We start from the raw sequence: 23,401 nt of genomic DNA on the forward strand, positions 1-23,401 counted from the left end.
ATATATATATATATATATATATACACATACATACATACATACACACACACACACACACGACTACTGGCATGCAACATTACAACACTGATCGTGACGAAACGCATGCATTGACATAAACGTTCATTTCATCTCAACCCAGACGCATTAATGACTGATAACTAAAGGCACACAATTCTGTGGGAACCTGAAAGGCACTCAAGGCCTCTTCTAACTAATATACATTTGCTAACAATCATCAGTGTGTGTATTTACTTGATGTTTTGCAGTGCTAGAAACCTTCAAAAGTGATTGCACCTTAAATGGAAGATACTCAAGCATGTGTGCTGGCTAATGTGAGGATAAATACAGTTCAGATTATGTGACAGCATGAGCTCAGCCTGAATATGAGGCAGGTTCAACCAGTTTAGTATCTAGAGATCGGTCCATGTGCACGTGTGTGTTTATGCCTGTGTGGAGGACAAACACAACATATGTCACGCTCGTGGTTGGTTTTAGACCCGACTGAGCCTCCGAATTAAATGTAATTGGTATTTATTTGGGGAAAGAAAGCTATATACTCAACATTACTAAAGATTTTGCACTTTTAAATACAGTTAATTGGCTCATAGAGTTATTCACTACTAGAAAATTGTGTAGAAGTCAAAGAGAAGCTAAAAGCACACTTTACATTCAAATTGTGGAGGGAATGGTCATGAAGGCACTGGTTTCATTATCGAATTCTGTGCTATTAAGACATTTCTACTTGGTTAAATTCATTTCGATTACAACAAAATGAAGTTGTTCTCTTACCAGATTATAATGGTCGATTGATAAATATGCAAAAATACAATAACGTTATGACTGACGTCATCTGTATAGTACAAACTGAAGAAGAAAAAAAAGTGTATTGTGAAAAACACTGTGCCATAGAGGAAAAACAAAATCAAGATATACAGTGATATAGATATATTTTGATCTAACCTGCTTTCCTGCCCAGCCTCCGTCAATTTAATGGATATTTTATACACTTTCCTCCATTTCCCACCTGTTGGTTTGCATGAAATGTGACACACAGTCCAGTGTATTTATGTTGTTTGGTCAAAATCAAAAGTAATTTTGTCGAGTTTGGTTTTTCCTGGTCAGTGGGGAGATCATTCTGGAAAAACACCGGAAAGTTCTCTTACAACAGCAAGCATCCGTTCCTCTTCTTCCTCTTGCGGACCTGCAGCGCCGCCCTGGTGGCCATTTCAAATACTTCCCTCACGCCCTCCTTAGTCTTGGCTGAGCATTCCAGGTAGCCAAAGGCGCTAATGCGGTTAGACATGTCTCTGCCCTCCTCCGGTTTAACCGGCTCCTGCAAAACAGATGAGTTGGAACTGAATCATCACATACAATAAGATTTAGAACCAAATTACAGTTTGAACTTTGTGAATGATGGATGTCAGAGCTGCTCGACTGTCTGCAGCTAAAGGCTGACTTATGATATACAATGTCAATTCTGCTCACTAAATGGATCGATTTAACCGAGGCCATCTGCCCAGATAACCCAACGCTGTTGCTGACGCATCATTTAAGGGGGAGGCATGATAGCATCAGTCACTGGTTATTAGAGGTTGGACTGATCGCTCGAGTATGAGGAGTTTGACAAATGATAATAATCAGGCCATCTATAGTGACAGTAATGTTGGCTGCTAAGAGCTTTTTAATGGGACTCCCCGTAGTGGTGGTGCGGCTGTCCCCGGGAACACACCTGCTTCATCTTAGTCAGCTCCCTCCGCGTGTGCTCATCGTTCCGCAGATCCTTCTTATTGCCCACGAGGATTATGGGAACGTTGGGGCAGAAGTGCTTCACCTCCGGCGTCCACTTTTCTGGGATATTCTCTATAAGATCACACACATTCAAGATTAACACAAATTTGATTATTATTCTTTTTTTAAAGTAGCCATGCTATATGGCTGTATATCAGGACGGCTGTCATCCGAGCCGTAGATAATCAGTGTGCTGATATACAGCTTTATAAACAAATATAAAGAACTTTAAAAACCCTTGTGCAAAACTCTTCCTTCCACCACGGATTTAAATCTCAAGTTGACAGTTTGAGAGTTGAGCCCAAGCCTCCGTTACAAAGCCTAAAATGTCATTTTAGAACAAGTAACGTTCTCAAGTAGAGATCGACTAAATGAGTGTATTACCTGCATCTAATATTGCATTCATTCATTCAAGTCGATTTCCATAATATTATATCCATTATAAAAAAATGTTTGAATATCCGCTGATTTAAGCAATATCTTTGTCCTTTTAAAAGTTAAAAGCTGCAGTCTGTAAGTTTTACCTCTGTTTGAAACCTGCAATCGCAGTCACTTTTGGCGTTATTTTCTGTATGTGGGTTTAGCATCGACGGCACTTCAGCGCGGATGAATCTAATGTTTTAGGGTGCGTTCACACTTGTCATGTTTGGTTCGATTAAAACGAACCCTGGTGCGATTGCTCGGTTAGTACGGTTCATTTGAACATATGTGAACGCTGCCATCCGAACCCTGGTGCGCACCAAACAAGCGGACCGAGACCGCTAAAAAGATGGGTCTCGGTCCGCTTCCAAACGAACTCTGGTGCGGTTCGATTGATATATGAACGCAACACGGACCAAAGACATGTAAACGGACCAAAAACCGGACGTAATGTCACAAGATGCGACGCATAATGCAGCTGATTTGACGACGCGGAAAGATCGGTGTATCCAAAATGAGTAACTTTAACATTAGAGGGCAAACGTGGAGCAACGAGGAAGTGCCTAATCAATATTTGGTCAGACGAGCATGTTTCGAAAATGCTAGAAAAAACACACAAAAAGCATACCTGGCTCTTCTCATCAAAGTTCCTGTGTTGCCCATTATTAGCAGGTGCAGACGACAGCGGCCGTCTCTGTTCTGCACAACGGAGGATATCCTGCTGCTGTTTTGAATGTCTTGAACATTTTATGAGCTCTTCATGAGTTCTCAGCGGGTAAAAATAATGGCACATGTACACGCATAAAATGTTCGCGTTTAATCCAGCACACAGTGTTGTTTTGAACATTTCATGAGCTCTTCATGAGTTCTCTGGTAAGAAATAATGCCAAATGTGTTACACGCATAAAATGATCGCGTTTAATCCAGCACACAGCGTTGTTTTGAATGTTTTGAACATTTCATGAGCTCTTCATGAGTTCTCTGGTAAAAAATAATACCATGTACACGCATAAAATGCCCGCGCGTGTAATCCAGCACACAGCATTGTTTTGAATGTTCGGTAAACGAGCTCCTACGTCATATAAGCCGACCAATCAGGTTGTGAGTGTCTCCCTGAGCCTTTGGTTCGGTAACTTTAGGTTCGATGTTAAAAATGTCCGTGTGAACGCTAAGCGGACCAGGACTATTATATTTGTTTTTGTTTTTTGGTCCGGACCAAACGAACCAAACGAACCGAACTACAAGTGTGAACGCACCCTTAAGGAGTATGTGCAGCTTGCTGTCAATCTCTGCACCGGTGTGGATACTGTGCAGTTCATTCATGTATATTTGTTGAAATTAAAACATTATAAAATTATAAACAAAGTTATATATAATTATTACAGTGGTGGGCCTTCAGGGCCAGCAAGGCCTTCTCTGCTGGCCTAATCAGAATCACTGATTTAATTTTAATAGATTTTTTCCATGAATGTGTAAAATTGTTCCGAAAAGTCTATGTTCTCTTGCTTTTCTCTTGGTTGCGCTGCTTCAAGTAGTGTTTATTTATATTAGAGCCTTTATCCAGTCATCATGTGTTACGCTTGCCAGGGTCAAAGAAATCTGCCATGAGACCTTCAAAATCAATATTACGGGTACCTCTAGCATAAAATGAATGGTAACGAAATTGGAACCATTGTAACCATCTAGCGGGCGTACAATAATGTCGGCATTTTCACATCCTTTCATTGGATGGTCAGAGCGCGTACTATAACTAGGAGCCTAGATGGAATAACTAGCAAACAGCCCAAGATAAAACATCTGTAGATTTAATAGTGAGCTTTTTTTTTTTAAACCACAATGACTGACAGAGGACAAGAAATTAGTTTAAATCGCAGACACACTTGCAAAACCATTTTCAAAATTCCCGCCGACTAAAAGCAGAACTGACTGTAATGTATGACCACATGATGTTGTTTTCTGTACAAACAATCAGTAGCCTATTTTGTTTAGTAGGCTAAAATGCATTTTATTTACATTTTTATAGCCTACAGTCAACCCAGGATAATTCAGCCCCCGTTTTATCCGTGATGAATGTGATTTAATACATTTTTTCTTGTAAATTTAAGATGATTTTTTAAAATATTATTTTCAACATTTTCATACTGTAAAATCAAGAGTGTTTGTGGGTTTAACTCAATTTGAATGAAAAACACTTTGTAATATCTTTGAACCTCAACTGAAAAACATTTGTCATATTTTTTTTTTTGAAGAACCATTTATGCTGTTGTGTTTTCTTTCTTGTAGAATTTGCCCAAAAAAATGCGTACAATATGCCTTCATTTCAAATCCCTGTGGTCGGGGAACTCCAAAGTTAGCCTACAACAAAAATGCACGGAAAACCCTGAGTGGATCGATGCTTCTGTTCGATACGATGTGTGTGGCGCAGCTGTGAAAGGAGACTTGTTGAAATGTGGAATTCATTCTCACTTCATGAGACACATTTCTGTATAATATTGATGGTTTCTATAGCCGTGGCTTCATGATGACTTTATTAAGAGGTAGATTAACTCAGGTAGGATACCACTGAAGGCCTAAGTGTGAAATGCACAGCCCACCACTGAATTATTATATTATATAATTAGTGGTCACCTATATATCAGCATGGTGATAATAATAATATGAGGTAGTGCAATTTGAAGGAAAATGGTGAAAAAAGGTTAAATAATGCTTACAAAATGTTGTTATAAAACTTTGTTTTGTAATGTTAATGTGACCCAAAAAAGCACGAGTGAAATAAGGGATTTGCCGCAACAAATCCAATCCTATTATTGATATTAAGTCATTCATGTTCAGAGTCTTGGAAGAATAATGGTGGTTCCTTTCCACTGCTGGGGGAATCGTGACTGTTGTTTTTTATTTTTTATATATAATATTGATCTTTTGAACTCTGCTGAATCATGTGGCTGAATTCTGAATAATGTCAGAACTGTCTGCGATGACTTTTAAACACAAGCTTATATAATTTGTTCAAGCTTCCCGGCATTTATTATAACTAAGAAAAGAACTGGGACGTTCCTTCGGCAAGCTGGTGGAGATAAAGGACAGTGATGTCATGGACATAAGTGTTATCATGATACGCCTTGGCTCTTAGACAAAACACAGGAACTTCCTGCATACAGTGATGATTTAGTGAATCGTTTTTTCCAGTAAGAAAGGCCTCGACACAAATAAGGATGACTCAAAATGAAAGACATGAAGCAGATTTTGGGGTCTTTGAAAAAAATGGATTACCTAAACTGTCAGGGCTGTCTATGGAGAAACACATGAGGATGACATCGGTGTCGGGGTAAGATAGCGGTCTCAGGCGATCATAGTCTTCCTGTCCTGCTGTGTCCCACAAAGCGAGCTCCACCTGTGGATCCAAATTGGACGGGATGAGTCAAACCTCATCGCTATAGCACACTGGACTTCACATGATGGGTTTTTCATAACCAAATAATTGGAAAAAAGCAGAAGTGCACTTAATATACAGTTAAAAACCATGTAACCATCCCATTATGAGTGGGGAGTACTCATGACTTTACTCAAGTACATTTAAGAGGGCAAATATAGCACTCTTTTTTTCAGCTACATTTCTATCCATAACTGTAAGTACCCGTTACTTCTTCTAAAAAAGAAGAAAAAAAAATCTCGGAAACCCTCAATTTGTTGTTTCCCTCTAAAAAAAAAGTGATAGGGTTGTGCAGGCGCCACTGATTGGGTCAGCCTATCAGCAATCACCTTCAGCTTTCCACCAAAGTCAACTCCATGGTCAGATTTAGATAAGAGACGAAACAATGGATAAAGACGCAGCAGGTCCATCCGGGAATGTGCCGACCCGTGATGTCTTGAGTATGCGGTGTGTTTAACAGTCAGGATTAAATGTGGATGCAAAAAATCCATTAAAACTCCAGCAGAGGTTTGTCAGTGTTGCCTTTGTGCTATTGCCTTGTGGACAAGTGAGAAATGTTAAATAAAGCAACATGGTAAAAAGATAAATGACTTGATTTTACTTTCAATTCCTTTTACATTCTCCAAGTAATTAACACTTTTCATAACTCCATGCAGGGCGTTTCTGTACAAAAATGTAAGCACCTAGAGAAGCACCTGATATTTAGAAAATGCACTTTTGTACTCTTGATACTCAAGAACTTTTAAAAACAAGTACTTCAGTACTTTTACTTAAAGGGATAGTTCACTTTAAAACGAAAACTCTGTTATCCTTTACTAACCCTCAAGTTGTTTCAAACCTGTATGATTTTCTTTCTTCAGCTGAACACAAGGGAAGATATTTTGAAGAATATCAGTAACCAAAGAGTTAACTGGAGCCATTGATTTCCATAGTAGAAATAAAATACTATAGAAGTCAATGGCTGACATTCTTCAAAATATCTTCCCTTGTGTTCAGCTGAGGAAAGAAATTCATACAGGTTTGAAACAACTTGAGGGTAGGTATGAAACGATTACCGATTTCACGATAAACCACAATTAAATGTACTGACAGTTAGTAATATCGTTTAATTATCATTAAAACCATCAGTGATTATCACGATTATGAAATCCTGTCCAGTCTGGTGCAGGCGCGCGCAGCACGCAACACTGTTTTCTGAATGAGAAGAAATCAGGCAGTGACAGCACTGGGAGATTTTCAACTAAAAGTGCAAAATATGTGGTGTGGCCATATTTTGGCTTTTAAAAAAGTCCCGAGGGAAAATAAATCGAAGATGCTCTGGTCACCCTATCTGCAGCAAAACATGCCAGAAGAAAGTCGCTGTAATAGAGGGAAACACTTTAAATCTGCGAAGGTTTGCGAACGCAAGGCAAGTAGACTTTGACCTCAATACCAAAACTACGTCTGGGAAGTAATAACGTGAAGCTTGAGCCAAAGACGAACAAACACGTTCAGACACGACTAGGGTGACATTTAAGGAATAATAATCAGGGCTTGCTTGACATAACACCCGCCGTTTGTTTGGTGTATTTCGGCTGTGGCGTGTAACAGCCACTCACGTCGCTGTTGCTAGTCACCTACTTATTATAGGCTTCTCAAAAGCCATCTCTTATAATCATATTGCTCATTATAACCTATCACAAGTTTCTATTGAGTTTAGGAATGCAATGTCTAAAAATTAGCTGGAGTTTTGTTCAGAGCACGCTCCCACTCACTGAAATCTGCACTCAAACCATTTTTTCGCTGCTGAAATGGGCTAGAACTAAAACATTCAAACACTGTATGCTGAATGAATCTCCTGCATACATCGCACCGCAGAACCATAGCGATGACATTCGAGATTCGCAAATTTAGGGACCGTCTCTAAAGTTACATACAAAGCGCTTTTGTATAACTGACGGCAAACTGTTCATCTAGGTGTCGGGTATAATGCACACCTTTTGGATTTTTGATATTTAATACAATAAACTGTCAAATCAAATTAAATTATGGATATGATTTATTTTACTCGGATACTGTTTGGGCTTGTACACAAAATATGCTAGATTTAAATGCGCCATAGCTGATAGGACACGGGTGAGAATATTGGTTGAACATATTTATAGAGATAATATTAGAGATTATATTTACACCCAATTATTATTTATGCACTTTATTGTGCTATTGACGACGGCCAATATAAGGAAGGAAATCCCACAGAATACAATCTTGCTTTTAAAAAGTGCATAGAACTGCTTGATTTATTCAAATATAAAACTTATTGAAATGTTTTAAGTGTGTGCATTGGATCTCATTTTAACAAAACTGTGATAATATTGATAATCGTGATCATTTGGGTCACTATAACCATGAAGTGAAATTTCCATACCGTTTCATCCCTACTTAAGGGTGAGTAAAGGATGACAGATTTTTCATTTTAAAGTGAACTATCCATTTAAGTAGACATCTGACTGAAGTACTTGTACTTGAGTAAAATTTAGCAAAGGGTATCTGTACTTTTACTCAAGTAATGAAGCTGTGTACTCTGTCCGCCTCTGACCATAACAAAAAACATGGTCAACAATAGTGATTTTATTAAGTCATTATAAGATGCACTTCATGTTTTATGAATAAATTATCAGTGAAAAAAAAAAAAGATGTCAAAGTAGGTCAAAAATAATTTTCATTCAGAAATTGCTCATAAATATAACAAATCACAATGATTGTACAAGTGACATCATTACTTGTAGCAAAAGAAAGACCTGTAGTAAACAATCTACTGAATGTCTTTTGTCAACTGATTGCTAGTTTTATACTTTTTATAAATTAATTAAGTGTAAAAGTTAAAAATCAAAAAATAGTATTTTCCTGTTTCCTGTCAAACTTGACAATTCTTTGTTGTTTTTAAATCATATTTACAGTTTACTTTCTACTTTAAATGTTAGATCAATGCTGATCATTTAAAAAAACTATTATCGGCCAACACTGATATGGTGTCAGATTTATTGAAGATCCCTAATGTAAAGGTATCAATCTTTCACATATGTCACTCTTCGCTCACATAATCTGTACAAGGACACAACAATGCTTGGTTTATCCAATCACAAGCCTAATGAATTGAATTAGTTAAATGGGTGATTAGAGGGAATCAAACCACATCCCTTCTGCTCTCCTGTAGGATTGAAGCTTAGCTTCATAGCGCGGCTGAGTCATACACCGAGCCTGATGCCACATTATTACACAACCTTTCCTCAATTCACTGAGAGAGGAGACTATTTTTTCCTCCGTTGTGCACTGATCTGAAGCCCTACATCAAAATAATCTGTTCAGTGCAGACAAAAGACACCCGGAATGCTTTGAATGGCTCATCGTTTTTCAAAGAGTATGCATTGGTGGCTTCAGCCAAAAATGAACGGCATATCGGTTGCAGAGCGAGTCTTGGAGGAAGAATATGAAGATAAATGGGTTTCCTCTTTGGAGAAACATGCACTGCTGAATCAGGAACGTGCATTAAAAAAGTAAATAGGGCCAATTTTCATGTTGACTTTTAAATGTGTTTATTCACCGGCTCGAATATAGTAGAGAATGTTCCCAAAGGCCGGAAAGATTTATGCTCATTCGCCACTGAAAGGCATATTCTGACAAACCTAGCAGCGCAACACTGCTGCTAGAGCGAGAGAGCGAGGGGTTTTAAAAGAAATGACTCCAACATTTCCTGTGCTGGAGACAAAGAATGAGCCCACCTAACCAAAAAAACCCCTCTCCCATCACAGGAAATGAAGCGGTTGGTTTAATCATCCTATAGGGTTAGTGAGTCATAGCGACAGGGGCGGGGATATCTTGAGTCCAGTCAGGAAACCACAGTGAACAGCCATTTCCTGTTTTGCCAAGTCCCCTTTAGATTTGGTCAGGGCTGCAAAACATCAGAACTATAGGCTATCTATCAGACCCCTTCCCCTCAGCCATTCTAAAGCGGTGTTATTTATTATTTATATACTATTATAGTGTTTATTAATATTTTGAATTGGCTTTATTTTTTAATATTAACTTTATTTTTCATATTTCCAGTCAAAAGTTCAGCTTAAATGTGCTTTCTTTCTTATGAGCTTTTGTAATTTTTATTTGTTTTGTTATTTCTATATAGCTTTTCTTTACAAGGCAACAGTAAAAATTTTTTTTTTTAAATTTTTAATCAAATATTTTGATATTTTATTTTAATTACTGAAATATTTTACTGATTACATTTTTCAGTATAGTTCCAGTCACTATAACAACACTGTTCCAAAACAATGGCTATATAATTGGTAATTGTGTTATGCTTTTTTCCTTCTTTTTAAATTATTAATATATTATATTTTTTGTTTTCAGTTTTTGTTTTAATAATTATATTAAATGTAACTTATTTGAGTTAATTTCAGTTAACCATAATTAACATTTAACTTTTTTTTCCATCTAATACTTGTATATTGTTTTATTTCAGTTTTATTTCAATAACTAATTTTAATCCACACAAAAACAACACTGTTTCAAAAAGAAAAAGAAAATTGTTGCGATTGTTTGGATAAAAAGATTGGATAAGGTGTCAATAGAGGATATTCTGATATATCAGACTAAAATAACAAGAGTGTTCACAGATTCTACGCTGGTTTCAGTATCAATAAAAAAACAAAACAAAAACTGAAAACACATTCTGGGTTCTTTATAAACCTCAGCTTGGGTTTCACAATTAGCAATTTTCAAAACCAACCCAAACCTCAAAATGTCTGGAAATATTGCTAAGATGTGTTGTAGGAAAAATCTTTATGGTGTTTGGAGGCGGACAGGAATCAATACCAACCTGCTTGCTGTCGACTTCGATGTCTGCAATGTAGTTCTCGAACACAGTAGGCACGTAGACTTCTGGAAACTGATCTTTGCTGAACACTATGAGTAGACAGGTCTTCCCACATGCTCCATCTCCCACGATCACCAGCTTTTTTCTGATAGCAGCCATACCTGAAGAGGAAATATGAGATTTGCTTCAACCACAATCAGCACCATGTCATGAAAACACTTTTATAATAAGAGTTGAATGCACTATGGAAACGTACTGGAGGTTTGGCTCATGTTAGAGCGGCACGATTCTGGATAAATTCACAATTCGATTTTTTAGTTTCAAACAGAAATCACGATTCTCCTTTGATTCTCAAAACGGACAACTAAACAAAATTACACGTAATTTACTAGAGGTTCTGGTAAAATGTTCATTACTTGCATTCCATTTAAAATGCTTAATTAATCTGAATGAATCATTAAAAAAGGCTAAGTGAATGATTCAATTACTCATTCATAAATACTTTTTTTCATGACAGGATGAATCAGCGTTTTCTCAATGAATCTCTTCAATTATTAAACGAAAACACATTTTTTGTGATCGCTTTCGTAGACATCCGTGTTTATCTATAAACTTATGTTATAATATTCATATTTGCAACAGAAATAACGATAGGCCTTAGCTATAGCTATTTCATACCTATACATGACATCTCTTTCTGGCTCAACGAACACACAAATGTAGATTTGAATTTTCCGGTGTGATATTGTGGTGTAAGGTGTAATAGGCTCAGGCGAATCGTAGTCATTTAGGAATGAGATCGTGTGGGTGTTTGAATCGAGATCGCAATCTTTTAACGATTTATCATTTAGTCCAAAAAGATTGTCTTTGAGAGATAATTCCGTCTGTTGGTCACATCAAGTCTCTTCAGAAGTCGTACGGACCACTTTTAGGGTACTTTTGTGGTGTCATTTTTAAGCTTGATAGACCTGCTTTCATTCACTTTTATTATTTATAAAAGTGGCCCAGTAATTCTTTAAAATTCAAGATTAAACTACAAACAGTCGGTGTGTGAATGGGTGAATGTGAGGCAATATGTAAAGCGCTTTGGATGGCCATAGGTCTGTTAAAAGCGCTATATAAATGCAGTCCATTACCATTTACAAACAGCTCTTCGATTATTTCCATGCTTGGTACCCCAACGTGACACAAAATGTCTTGTGTTGCTCTTTTGATGTATGATATCTTTATCATTCAGCCATATGTTGTCCACCATAACAAAACAACAGACCTGAAGGCAAATTCGAGCCGCTGAATCAAGAGCAGAAGGTGAAAACGTGTACTCAAACATGAACATCTGTTTAATGTGAGCCTAATACAAAACTCACCCCGAGGACACAATACTCACGGGCAACAAAACACACATTACAACGCACGCAAGCCTTCCTAACACAAACAGACCTGTAAATATAACTTCATGGTGAAATTTGAACAATCAATACATCGTTCTTACAGTTTTATTTAAACTTTTTATTGTGTTATTTAATTTACTCAGCAAACCCATTTTTATTCACATCTGCCAGCTTTAAGTCTGGACTCTGGCTACACCATTCAAATCAATTCACATTATAAACTGCAAGATGTCAGTTAGGCGAAAGAGGAAAGCGTTTACTAAATCAACTTAGCGAGATCTCTGAGGAGAGCGTATTATCGCATTAATCTGTCACGCATTTGATCACCAACATCAATTTCTGCACTAATTCGCTTGTATAGTGTGACAATTCTGAGGAAGACGTGAGCAAGGCTGGGCTCGGGTCTTTATGTGGGCGATGAGGGAGATTTGTCCCGCATCCATGATGAATATGTGCCAGTAGGGAAGAACATCTGTGCATATCGCCGTTCCAAGCCGCCCAATGCTCATCTATTCTACCTTAGTAATCTTACAGCACACACTCTTCTACACTCTCTGTGCTCGTTTTAACACAACCACTTATCAACAGGCCTCCATCAGATTTGTGCTTCCTTGGAGCAGAAAGAACTATTTTTAGAACAGCCTGGGTTTCTTTCTCTATTGCATGAAGCCCCATCCACCCACAGGAAACGCAGGGGTTTATGTCCTAAAAACAGAGCGGGAGGGAGCACAGAAACTGTTGAATAAAAGTAGTTACCGTTTGTGTGACAGAATAAATCTCAGAAAAAAAGTTTTGTTGCTCTAATGTGATGCTATACAAAATATTTTAGGAGAATTTAATTGGAGGACAAAAAGCTAAGTTCAGTCTAAATTTGTGGTGGGACACTTGGGAGGATAAAAACAAGATGGAACTTAAAGGGATAGTTCACCGAAAAAAGAAAATTCTGTCATTAATTCCACACCCTCATGTTGTTCCAAACCCGTAAGACTTTCATTCATCCTCGGGACACAAATGAAGATCTTTTTGATTTCGTTTAAGAGCTTTTACCCTTCAGAAAGTTCAGGAAAAAATATATATCAGCGAACATGCTTGAGCTTGATGAATTTTACATGTTTACATGAAATTCTGTTCATCATAAAGTGATCGAGTCTCTTCAGAAAATGTGGACTAAACTGCTCAATTCATATGGATTCCTTTTACGATCTCTTTATGAACTTTTTGAAGCATCAAAGTGGTAGTTGCATCACTCTCAATGAAGGGACAGATCTCTCATATTTCCTCAAAAAGATATTTGTTACGAAGATGAACAAAAGAAGATTGCGCTCACACCACTGGCAGCGAGAGCCTCAAGGGGGCCGGAACGGAAGTCATTTACTTTCAATGGAAGCTGGCGGCGAGCGGCACGGCGCGTCATGGATGATGTGGGTGTCGAGGAGAGTTGAAATCAGCTCAACTTTATGGTAATGAGCTATGAATCGGTTCGGCGGCAACCAGCTGGAATGTAGAAGTGCTCCGCTTGAGAGAAATCCAGAGAACGCAGGCCTGTAAACATTGGTTCCGACCACATTAGTTCCAAAGCAAAATCTAAAAAAAGTTGATCATTGCTGTGCGGGTTTCACTATCTTTCATAGATCAGACGCACTCTCTTCCTGATGGCCGAGCGAACTGCGCAGGCTCAGACTGAGTTTGACGACGTAGATGTGACGTAAGCATCCTGTCTGACAGCTGTAGGTCTTCTAGTAGTTGTGGAAAGTGAAATCTGAATCACGTTGTTTAAATGTTTTGTCCCGTTGCTTTTGGCTCACTATCGGCTTCTCTCTATTCTTCTCCCTTGAATTTATCAGACTTTATGTCTCCACGTCCCCCCGACTGTCTCATAGACAGTAAAAGATTGCTTCTGAGCGTCTCCTCCTGTCTATACGGTAATTTCTCTACTGTGGCAGAGTCGTGTTGGTTATGACGCAATCGGGGCGATAATGTAAGATAAAAGGTAATGGAGCCTTTTATACATTGTCATGTTTCTTTAGAAATAAACAATGGTCAACAATGGTCTTTAAACGCCTCAGATGTAAAGTTATTCACTGTCAAAGTGACGCAAAAATGAATGGGAGTCAATGGGATGCTAACAGCAGGTGATGGCTTGGTTAGCAATGGCCGCCCCTATGGGTGGAACGCTTTCCGAGTGCTAGATTACCCCGTTGGGAACACCCCCTTCTTCTTCTTCTTCTTATTCTTCACCTCTTCTGCTGAACTGTTCAACATTGGCCGCTAGTTAGTTTTTCTCAAACAGAAGCTTCAAAATAAGATCTAGCATCTTGCAACATGACATCATGACTTTGTATAAACATTCACGTCACTATCTAAAGCCAAGCAATCCGCGTGTATGTCTACGCCGAAACAAACCATTACGTGTGTGTGTGATTCCACATGTATGTCTACTGTACGCCGAAAAAAAACGTGTTTGTGTGAGTCCCCACAATGTAAATGTATTCCTTCGTTTTTTTGAAAATTTAAAAACACAGAATGTTTCTTATTAGGGATCAGGGTTGGGCGTAGGTAATCGTTATTATGATTGACATGGCCAAATTAAAAAAAAATCACATATGACATCATACCCATGTGCCTTGAGAAACTCATCACGATTGGTCACTGAGATGCTACCAGAAATGGCGTTCTTGAATTATGATGGGAACGCCTAAGCCGCAGCTGGACCCTTCTTGCTAGAACGCTTGTTTTTCAGCGGGAATGCAATTCATTCTTACTTTCACATTTAAAAGATTTCATGAGGTTAACTTATACCCTACTTGTGGTCAGTCTGCCCATCAGCAAGCTTGTTTGCATTGCGGCCCCTTTAAATACAGTTTAAAAAAAGGCCAAGGTTTCGATCTATGTCAGAACGGCAGCGTGTCTTCGAAGCTTTCTACAGCGCCGTTGGCAGGGCGGCAAGAGCGAATTTTGACGCTTTTGCAGGCGGCGGGGTAAACGCATAGTTACGCATCTTACCTGCTGCAAGGAGAGATATTTCTTACAGCATGAATTGGTAATAATAAACAAATCAGTGTGTGTTAAATTGTGTTAATGATGTTTAATTATTGTAAGAAGTTAACATGATAACCTTTGTGTTTGGTTGAACACTCTTGTAAGTGTTTGGCTGTCATTTTTTTATCCACTTTTACCACATTCTCTTTGATAAGGTTTTGCTTTTTTAAACGTTACGTAACACTGCCTAAAAAAAACTCCCGTTTTATCAGACAAATCACTTTTCAAGATCATTTCTGAGCTATCAAAAGAGAAACTAAGCTCAGAGGAAATTCATTGATGCACAGGGACACTTTTATTTGAAAGTAAGCAACTGATCCAGGACAGATCCTTATAAGCATTGTATATCTATTATGTAGCAGTGTCTGAAATGCATGGAATTCCCTGCTGCTTTCCATCTTCCTGTAAATAAGCCTTAAACAGAAGTCATGATTCATGTGTTTGAAAACATGTTAAACCCTCAAATGAGTCATCTGAAAAATGTCAGCACAATTATTGACAAAAGTCCACAAATAAAAGGAAAGCAGGTAATTCTGGTTACAGAAGCAAACACACTATTGTTGAAGACTAAGTTCTTTACACTGTATAAGAGAGAAACTCTAATCCATGTGAACAGCAGCAGATTAATATTGCTTCCTGTCACACATCCTGACAGGACGCATCTCTTCAAAACAAACATTGTCTTTAGTAACACAACTAACAAGTTTCTAGTAAAGGGTGGGGGAATTGTCCAATTAATTCCAAACAAAATACATAGTAACGTGCAATACGTTGCAGAATAATATATTAGTTAAAGGGTTAGTTCACCCAAAAATGAAAAAAATGACTTTCCCTCATGTTGTTCCAAATACAAATTATTACATTTCTGTCCCTCTAATCGAAAAACGATTCCAATTCTGGAAATGGATACTTAAGGTCAGTGCGTGCATTTTAATCTCTTTTCAAAGCATTTTCAAGCACAAGACGCGAAAGAGAACTCAATTTGCCACTTGCGGCGTGCTATAGGACACAATTCACTCAGATTTCATTAAAATATCTTACTGGTTTTGAACAACATGAGGTTGAGCAAATGTTCATGTTTGGGCGAACTAACCCTTTAATAGGTAGTTTACCGATCTATATTCCCCAGGCCTAAAGCAGGGTTCCTTAAATAAGGTCCTGGAGGGCCACTGCCCTGAAGAGTTTAGTTCCAAACCTAAATCAAACACACCTGAACAAGCTAGTCATGGTCTTCAGTTACTAGTTCCTAAATGAGTTTGATCATGGTTTGATCTAAACCGTGCAAACCATACCAAGTAAAAAAAAAATGCATCACATTAAAGCCCCACTTGGCTACTTTTCCTCTCGGGGTCCCCCTACAGTTTGGAAAAAATAATGTCCTCAACTACTGTCGTGAGATCGGTCATCCTACAACAGGGGATGCCATCGCGCGTGCATTTGTTGACATGACAACCCTGATAGCCCTGAACTAGTGATGCGTGGCTCGTCTCATAACCCGCGGACCCCGTATGTCTATTTAATGGTCGCGGGTGCGCGGTGGGTTGTAAAAATATATACAGTGGTGCGGTGCGGGCCAAATAACTTCATAAAAGCGTCCCCGCGGGTTGGTGCAGCACTTACAGTTCCCCTGAACACTGCAAGAGGATTTCGAGTTCTTCTGGCGTCGCGTGTGAAATGTTTTCATCCCAGGTAACGTTACAGTCAGTGGCATATGTTTCAGCATGTCATATGAATATAATTTCATGGGTTTTATTTTTTTCAAACGCCAAATAATCACGATGCTCACGTTTACAAGCTAGCGTCATTATAGTAGTCTATTGGTTACCGTTTTACAGAATCTATATGATACTTCAGTTCAATGTTTGAGTGGTAGCTCACCGTAACAAGCAGGACAGCATCGGTCGGGCACGCCTCCTTCAGCTCACGCCGACGAGCAAACGCTGGTCACATGTTGATCCTCGTCCTGCCTTTAATCCCATCACTTTTTCGTTTCCTCTTATTGCTTTCCTCCAACAAAACCTTTTCTTTCTTATTTGTCTCTGCTGCTTCGGACATGACTATTTTATCCGACGAACAAAGTTGGGCTCGCACGTCTGAATGTAAGGAAGTGTGGGTGTTGGTGGAAGTGACGTATATGCCGTAAAGCAGTCGAATTTTGTAGTTCTTTTTGTTCTCGGGTTACTACCCGAAACCCGAAGTTTAAAAGTACGATTAAAAACGATACAGACCCCATCAGGCTATGGCAGACATGTCATTCAACCTATTGTAAGTCGATTTATCATCACAAGAGTCTTAAAAAATATATTATGAAGGTTGAAAAGTTACCTAGTGCTGCTTTAAGTTTGTAATCTATAAGGATAGAAACTTTTATATTCAACTCACATATATAAATCTTAAATTTAGATTTAAATTTAAAGACCTAAATATGTGAGTATAAAGCCACCAAAAAATCATGTTTGTTTGTGATTGTGACATGAGGAAGAGATACTACTGACTCATGTCCTAGCCTATACGATGCTGCAAGTGATACAGTGACCTCATGAACACCTCATCAACGCAGAACATAATAAACTGAAGAGATCTGGTTTAAGTAAACGCTGATAATGTCTTGGGCTTGACTTCCTCTGTCCATCAGAGTGTGTAAGAGAATCTCTCTCTGTATTCACTGTCATGTAAACTTTGTATATTTTGATTAATTTTTGGGAATGCTCAAGTCTCAGAACACTACTCTGTAATTTGGACTGACTAGTGTCTTATCTTAAAAAGTTGACAACGTGTCCTGTACTGTGACTCAAAGACGCCACATGGTAACTCTCCAAAAAAAAAAAAATGTAGGGGTTGTAGACCTAAAAATGCATTTCTACTGCAGGAAAATATTTGAAAAGTGTGGCAAAGTTCACCAGATGGCAGGTTGACAAAGGCAGCCAGAGGCTTAATGCAACAGGAAGCACACTGAGGATTCTGGGAGCAGTTTGTAATGCTGAGCTGGTCTGAAACCAGTCAATTTTCATTTTCAGCAAACCTAATCCATATTAGCTCATTTATCTCCATCTGGGGTCAGACTCCAAGTGAATTTAATGCACCAAACTAATGCATGAAAAGGGTTACTCTTGTATTAAGATTTTGATGTTTTTGCATAAAACATCAACAAGATTCACCAACAAACCTGTGATTTTTTTTTAAACTGCATATATTTGATGCATTATAAGTCTTAATCTCAATCATTCAGTCTTCAATCAGTAGTTTAACAGCATTAAAAAATGTCTTGACACAAACTTCCTCTCTCTTCAAATGCAAAATGCATTCGATAATCAGAAAAACAATGAACAAACAGAAGGTGGAAAACAACAGTTAATAAGCTTTGGATTTAGGTGGCGCTCAGTCCTTGTCATTTCCCGACAAGCCTGGTTAATAGCCTTTTAATTCTACTTGTGGCAGACATTATGTCTTACATATCCATCAATTAGCCTTCACATGTCTAAAAGTATTTTAAACAACATTTTTCTAAAGGAGCTGACTGTTCAGTTCAGTTTGTGTTCTGTAAATTAAGAATTTACAGAACACAAAGAATATCATTTTTTAGTTTATTTCTAAATTTAGGTCTGGGGTTGACAATATTTTAAGTTTTTGTCCTTAAAGGGTTAGTTCACCCAAAAATGAAATTGATGTAATTAATGACTCACCCTAATTTCGATCCTCACCCGTAAGACCTCCGTTCATTTTCGGAACACAGTTTAAGATATTTTATATTTAGTCCAACAGCGTATCCAAGTGTATGCACACTATACTGTCCAGGTCCAGAAAGGGAATAAAAGCATCATCAAAGTAGTCCACCCTCAAATAAAGATTCAAACGGTCATGAATCAGCTTATTGATTCATGATTCGGATTACCAATGTCACGAGATATCAGCAGTTTGACACGCAATCCAAATCATGAATCAATACATGGAGAGAGAAATCTTCAAGAGATTCTAACTAACCAACTGATGTCACATATGGACTACTTTGATGATGTTTTTATTCCCTTTCTGGACATGGACCGTATAGTGTGCATACACTTGCATACGCTCTCGGACTGAATCTAAAATATCTTAAACTGTGTTATGAAGATGAACGGAGGTCTTACGGGTGAGGAACAACATTAGAGTAAGTCATTAATGACATCAATTTCATTTTTGGGTGAACTTACCTTTTAATGTCCCAAAGTCAAAACCATCATATTCAAGCAACTTATGCAAAAAACAAAAACAATATGTGTTTTATGTATAACGAAACCTAAAAGTCAACTAAAAAAAATGATATTGTAAAAATCCATTAGAAATTCCCAAGTAACCTATAGCAAATTAGCCCCAAAACATATTCTGCGTACGTATATGAACATGCAAGCAAGCTCAATTTTGTGTTTAATGTGATTAAAAATAGGCTAGTGGAAATGGTGACCAGTTAGTCACAGAATATTAAAATAAACACTTTTTATGTATAAGAATCAGCTGTTTGAAATCAAACACTCTAATTTTGAAACATTAGTTAATGCAAACCCATGTTATTTAAAATAAATAAATAAATAAATATATATATATATATATATATATATATATATATATATATATATATATATATATATATATATATATATATATATTTTTTTTTTTTTTTTTTCATAAAGTGATATTATAACCCCCTCTTTCTGATCAAAGAATACCTATTTTTACAGTTGATGACTGGATAATTAAAATCATTTTATAGAGATGCTATAGTCTATATATATATATATATATATATATATATATATATATATATATATATATATATATATATATATATATATATATATATATATATATGAAAAAAATATCTACTATAGAAATTCTCACATCCTTTTACCACTTGATTTCCATGAGAAATTCTCCAGGCCTGGAAGGAAAAAAAACACTTTTGACATTCCCTTACATTTCTATGAAATCCACTTTCCAGAACCATGGGAAGACTGTCTATACTGACACAGACGACAAGTTTTCCCTTATACCGTACAAAATACTGTAAATCTGGGCATGAACTATGAAATGTCTCTAGGCTATCTGAACTCAAGGCTGGGAGTGTAAAATGGCCTACAACACCTCCAAGGATTAAAGATCAGGCCTATCTTAAGTCTTATCCAATCATTTGTTTGCCACAGAACACAGCCTTTGGCCTAAGGCAAATTTTAAGACGACAGTGCTATAGATAAGCAGACATGTCATCTTGGCAGTCTCTTCGGTGGAACAACAGGTTAGTTAGTTAGCTCGACTGGGTTTAGGAGAAAAGTTTTCAACTCAACTGAAGCGCTGTCGACTGCAACGCCCTTGTACGACTGAAGGAAACTGATTTCCGCACGACTCGAAACGCCAGCAATTAATTAACGTTAGTTCGCAATACAGCGAAGGATATCACAAAACTCGCGCGGAGCTTTATGATTCGCAACTGTGTTTTGAGTAATTTTTAATTCACTCCGTAGAACTCTAAATGTGGTTCTCACTGTTAGTAACGTTACTGGTCTTAATATCTCATCTCTTAAAGCTATAAATCTGACATAATTCCCACGTAAACATAAACTAGCTCGTATGAGAACTAGCTCACAGTTGACGAGCCACCACCTACTTTTCCCACACCGCCTCGGCAAACTTGTTTTCAACCAAAATTCCTAAAGTCAAACTGTCAAATAATAGGTCATGTATACAAATGAAAACATAAATACCTTATATCCTCGCGGGGATCAAATTCCCTGTCGATCGCGTGTCCAAGTTTTAGGGGCAGTATGTAGATATTTCGCTATTTTTGCAAAGAGACGAAGCTCGACTCACAGAAGACCCGCCCGCATTAATGGGAATCACTGTCGACCGCGCCGCTGCTGAATGTTGACTGGTGAAGGAGGCGGATCGGCGCTGGGCAGGATCACTGCGGTCCCTCCCTCCGCCACCGATAATAATGACATCATTCTGAACCGGGCCCGGGAGGATGTGTGTCGTTCACTTCACCACAGAGTCACAGACCACTAAATCAAGCTGCTGTGGTTCCTATGCTATGATCAGCATTTTTTGTAATAGCGGTTAGATAAACAGCAAGTGAGCACAATTAAATCACACTGACATGCATTGGGACAAGAACCGTATAATTAGGGTATAATCGAAATGTAGAACTGTGTTATTTTTTCATGAAAGCAAAGGGGAGTTATCAAATGAGTTTTAAATCATGGCCAAATCGCTGTGTCATAATCACTGCTTAAACTGTGCTGAAAAGTCTTGGGTCAGTAATAAAAATAAAAAAAACATTTAAGGACACATTAAAAGAACTGTATGTAAGAAATGTATTTCAATTAATCATAAAATGAAAAATCATGTTAATTTCAAATATGTATATATCACTGACAACAGTAGTCCGGCCAGGATATTGTCATTTAAAAGTTGTTGTTGCAGCCCTCAACTTATATTGATGTTGTCATGTTGTGTTTTGGCCTGAAGGTCCGCCCTCCACCTACCGACCAATCACGAAGTCAGAAGTGTTTAGGCCACCTCTGCTCTAGTTACCACAGCTGCAGCTACAAACCTTCCTTCTGGATCCTGCAGCCAATCTGGGAACCTCGAGTCGAGGGGAGGGGGAGAGGGTATACACCTGCAGTACCAGTTTTGGCACCAATCTTACATACACTTACTTTAAATTATCAAAAGTAAGCATAAAAATGCCTCAATAATCAGGGGTTCAATTGATTTGCCAATAGGGGGCGCTACAGCGATCAAATATGCAAAACTGCTCCTACTGAATCCAAAAAAATAGCCCCCTAATCCCTCATTCACAATTCCCTACGTTAGTCCACTTATACAATTCACTTGAAGGAGTAAATGACAACGAGTGTGTGAAGTTTAAGTGTACATCGGCTGTACACTCGTTATTGTGGTGCATTGTGGGATTGAATGAGCGCACTCAATAATGTCCACTATGGTTTTGGACACCACTACAAATGGCTGTTCCCTCAAATAGTGCGCAATGTGAGGATATAGGGGGCCGTTTCGGATTCAGCCCTAGAATAGACTGTTTGTCGTCATTATATCATTGGAATCCTTGGGTCAAGAAAAATGTACAAATTAATTTCCACCGTAAAAATGGTTCCGCCATTTTGAATTTTGCAATCTAAGTTTTTTGCCTGATCGAAATTAAACCGGTGCAGAAATATTCTATGGAATTTGAATATCAATAATTATAGAAGTGGGCGGGGCCACTTTTACTTATTTGCCTATAACTCTTGAACAGAATGAGATATTTTCACCAAACCTGTTACACGTGTATGGGCTCAATCTGTGGTTGTTTGAAAAAAAATTGTGGCAATTGCGCACTTGGTGTCGCTATAACAGGGGGGGAACTTTTTTACCCCAGGCTTGCTAGTCTGCATTTCCAGAACGGTCTGTGAAGTACTGTGAAGATTAGTCCGGTGATATAAAATGTGTCCACCGTATATAAGCTTAATCAAGACTGAACATTGATGTCGGTCCATTCGTATTTTTAAACTCCATGTTGATTTGAATAGCAAAAGGTCTTACTGCATGCACTGCAACAGACAAAAATGGTGGTTAAAATGAAATGCTGCATTGAATCAATCAATTCAAATGCTGCGTGAACTCAAGTTCAGTGCCCAAGTCCCACACCCAAAAGTTCCTGAACTTTGAAATAGTTCTACCTCTTGAGCAGGGACTTTCTGAGGAGGAAATTTTCCCCCGGAACTTTATTTAGACCGTTCCCTGCGGTCGAAACATTTCCTTGGGAAAAGTTTCTACGTTGGAAACGGTTTATGAGGACATTGGAGTATCTCAAAAAACATGGCCGCCATCAGCCAGGCCGCAGAACGTTCATGCAAATCCAGTCATGCAACTTTTATGGAGATCGGACCATAGTTGGCACTATAACTGTTAAAAAGTTTGAAAAACCACACATTTCCTTAGTAAAATGCATGTATTGGTTGTAAATGATCTTTTCCATCTATAATCAAGGTGGTTACATACTTGCTAAATAAAACATTATATATTTGTATACATCGCCTAAAAGGCCATAAGGTGCTTCAACCCTGATAATTGCTGCTTGCAATTATATTTTTAATAATTTCTATTTCAAATAAATGCTTTTTTTTTTTAGCAGCAAATCCTCATATTAGAATGATTTCTGAAGGATCATGTGACACCGAAGACTTGAGTAATAATGCTGAAAATTCAGCTTTGCCTCACAGGAATAAAATGCATTTAAAAAAAGGCATAAATGAAAGTTGTTTTTACTAATTTCACATTATAGTTTTCACTGTTTTTTTTTTTTGACCACATAAATGCATCCTGATTGAGTTTAAGAGACTCAAAAACATAATGTTTTTATGTCTGAATTAGATCACAGTGGTTACTATCTGGAACAGCATGTTTTATAATCCTTATTATATTCTTAATAAGTATCTGTAAATTGCTGCA

The 23,401-nt window shown here is 37.8% G+C and overlaps 1 protein-coding gene across 1 annotated transcript; it reads right to left on the bottom strand.

The window, feature by feature from the left end:
• Positions 1–485: 485 nt before the first annotated feature.
• Positions 486–20,840, bottom strand: rhoca (ras homolog family member Ca). Its single transcript, XM_067460322.1, has 5 exons — positions 20,656–20,840; positions 10,494–10,651; positions 5,479–5,599; positions 1,730–1,860; positions 486–1,333 (listed from the first exon to the last, which is right to left on the bottom strand). The coding sequence occupies exons 2-5, from the start codon at positions 10,647–10,649 to the stop codon at positions 1,160–1,162; spliced, it is 582 nt and encodes a 193-aa protein (XP_067316423.1). The 5' UTR covers positions 10,650–10,651; positions 20,656–20,840; the 3' UTR covers positions 486–1,159.
• Between the last annotated feature and the right edge of the window lie 2,561 nt (positions 20,841–23,401).

The sequence above is a fragment of the Pseudorasbora parva genome, chromosome 12 (genome assembly GCF_024679245.1).
Source record: "Pseudorasbora parva isolate DD20220531a chromosome 12, ASM2467924v1, whole genome shotgun sequence".
Classification (NCBI taxonomy): Eukaryota; Metazoa; Chordata; class Actinopteri; order Cypriniformes; family Gobionidae; genus Pseudorasbora; species Pseudorasbora parva.

Bases quoted from the DNA above. Each gene is read 5' to 3' on its own strand.
- rhoca (XM_067460322.1), bottom strand. From the start codon at position 10,649: ATGGCTGCTATCAGAAAAAAGCTGGTGATCGTGGGAGATGGAGCATGT. The intron at 5,600-10,493 runs GTTGGTATTGAT...TTGGATCCACAG, and splicing joins TCGAAGTCGACAGCAAGCAG to GTGGAGCTCGCTTTGTGGGA. The intron at 1,334-1,729 runs GTGTGTTCCCGG...TCTGTTTTGCAG, and splicing joins AGCTGACTAAGATGAAGCAG to GAGCCGGTTAAACCGGAGGA.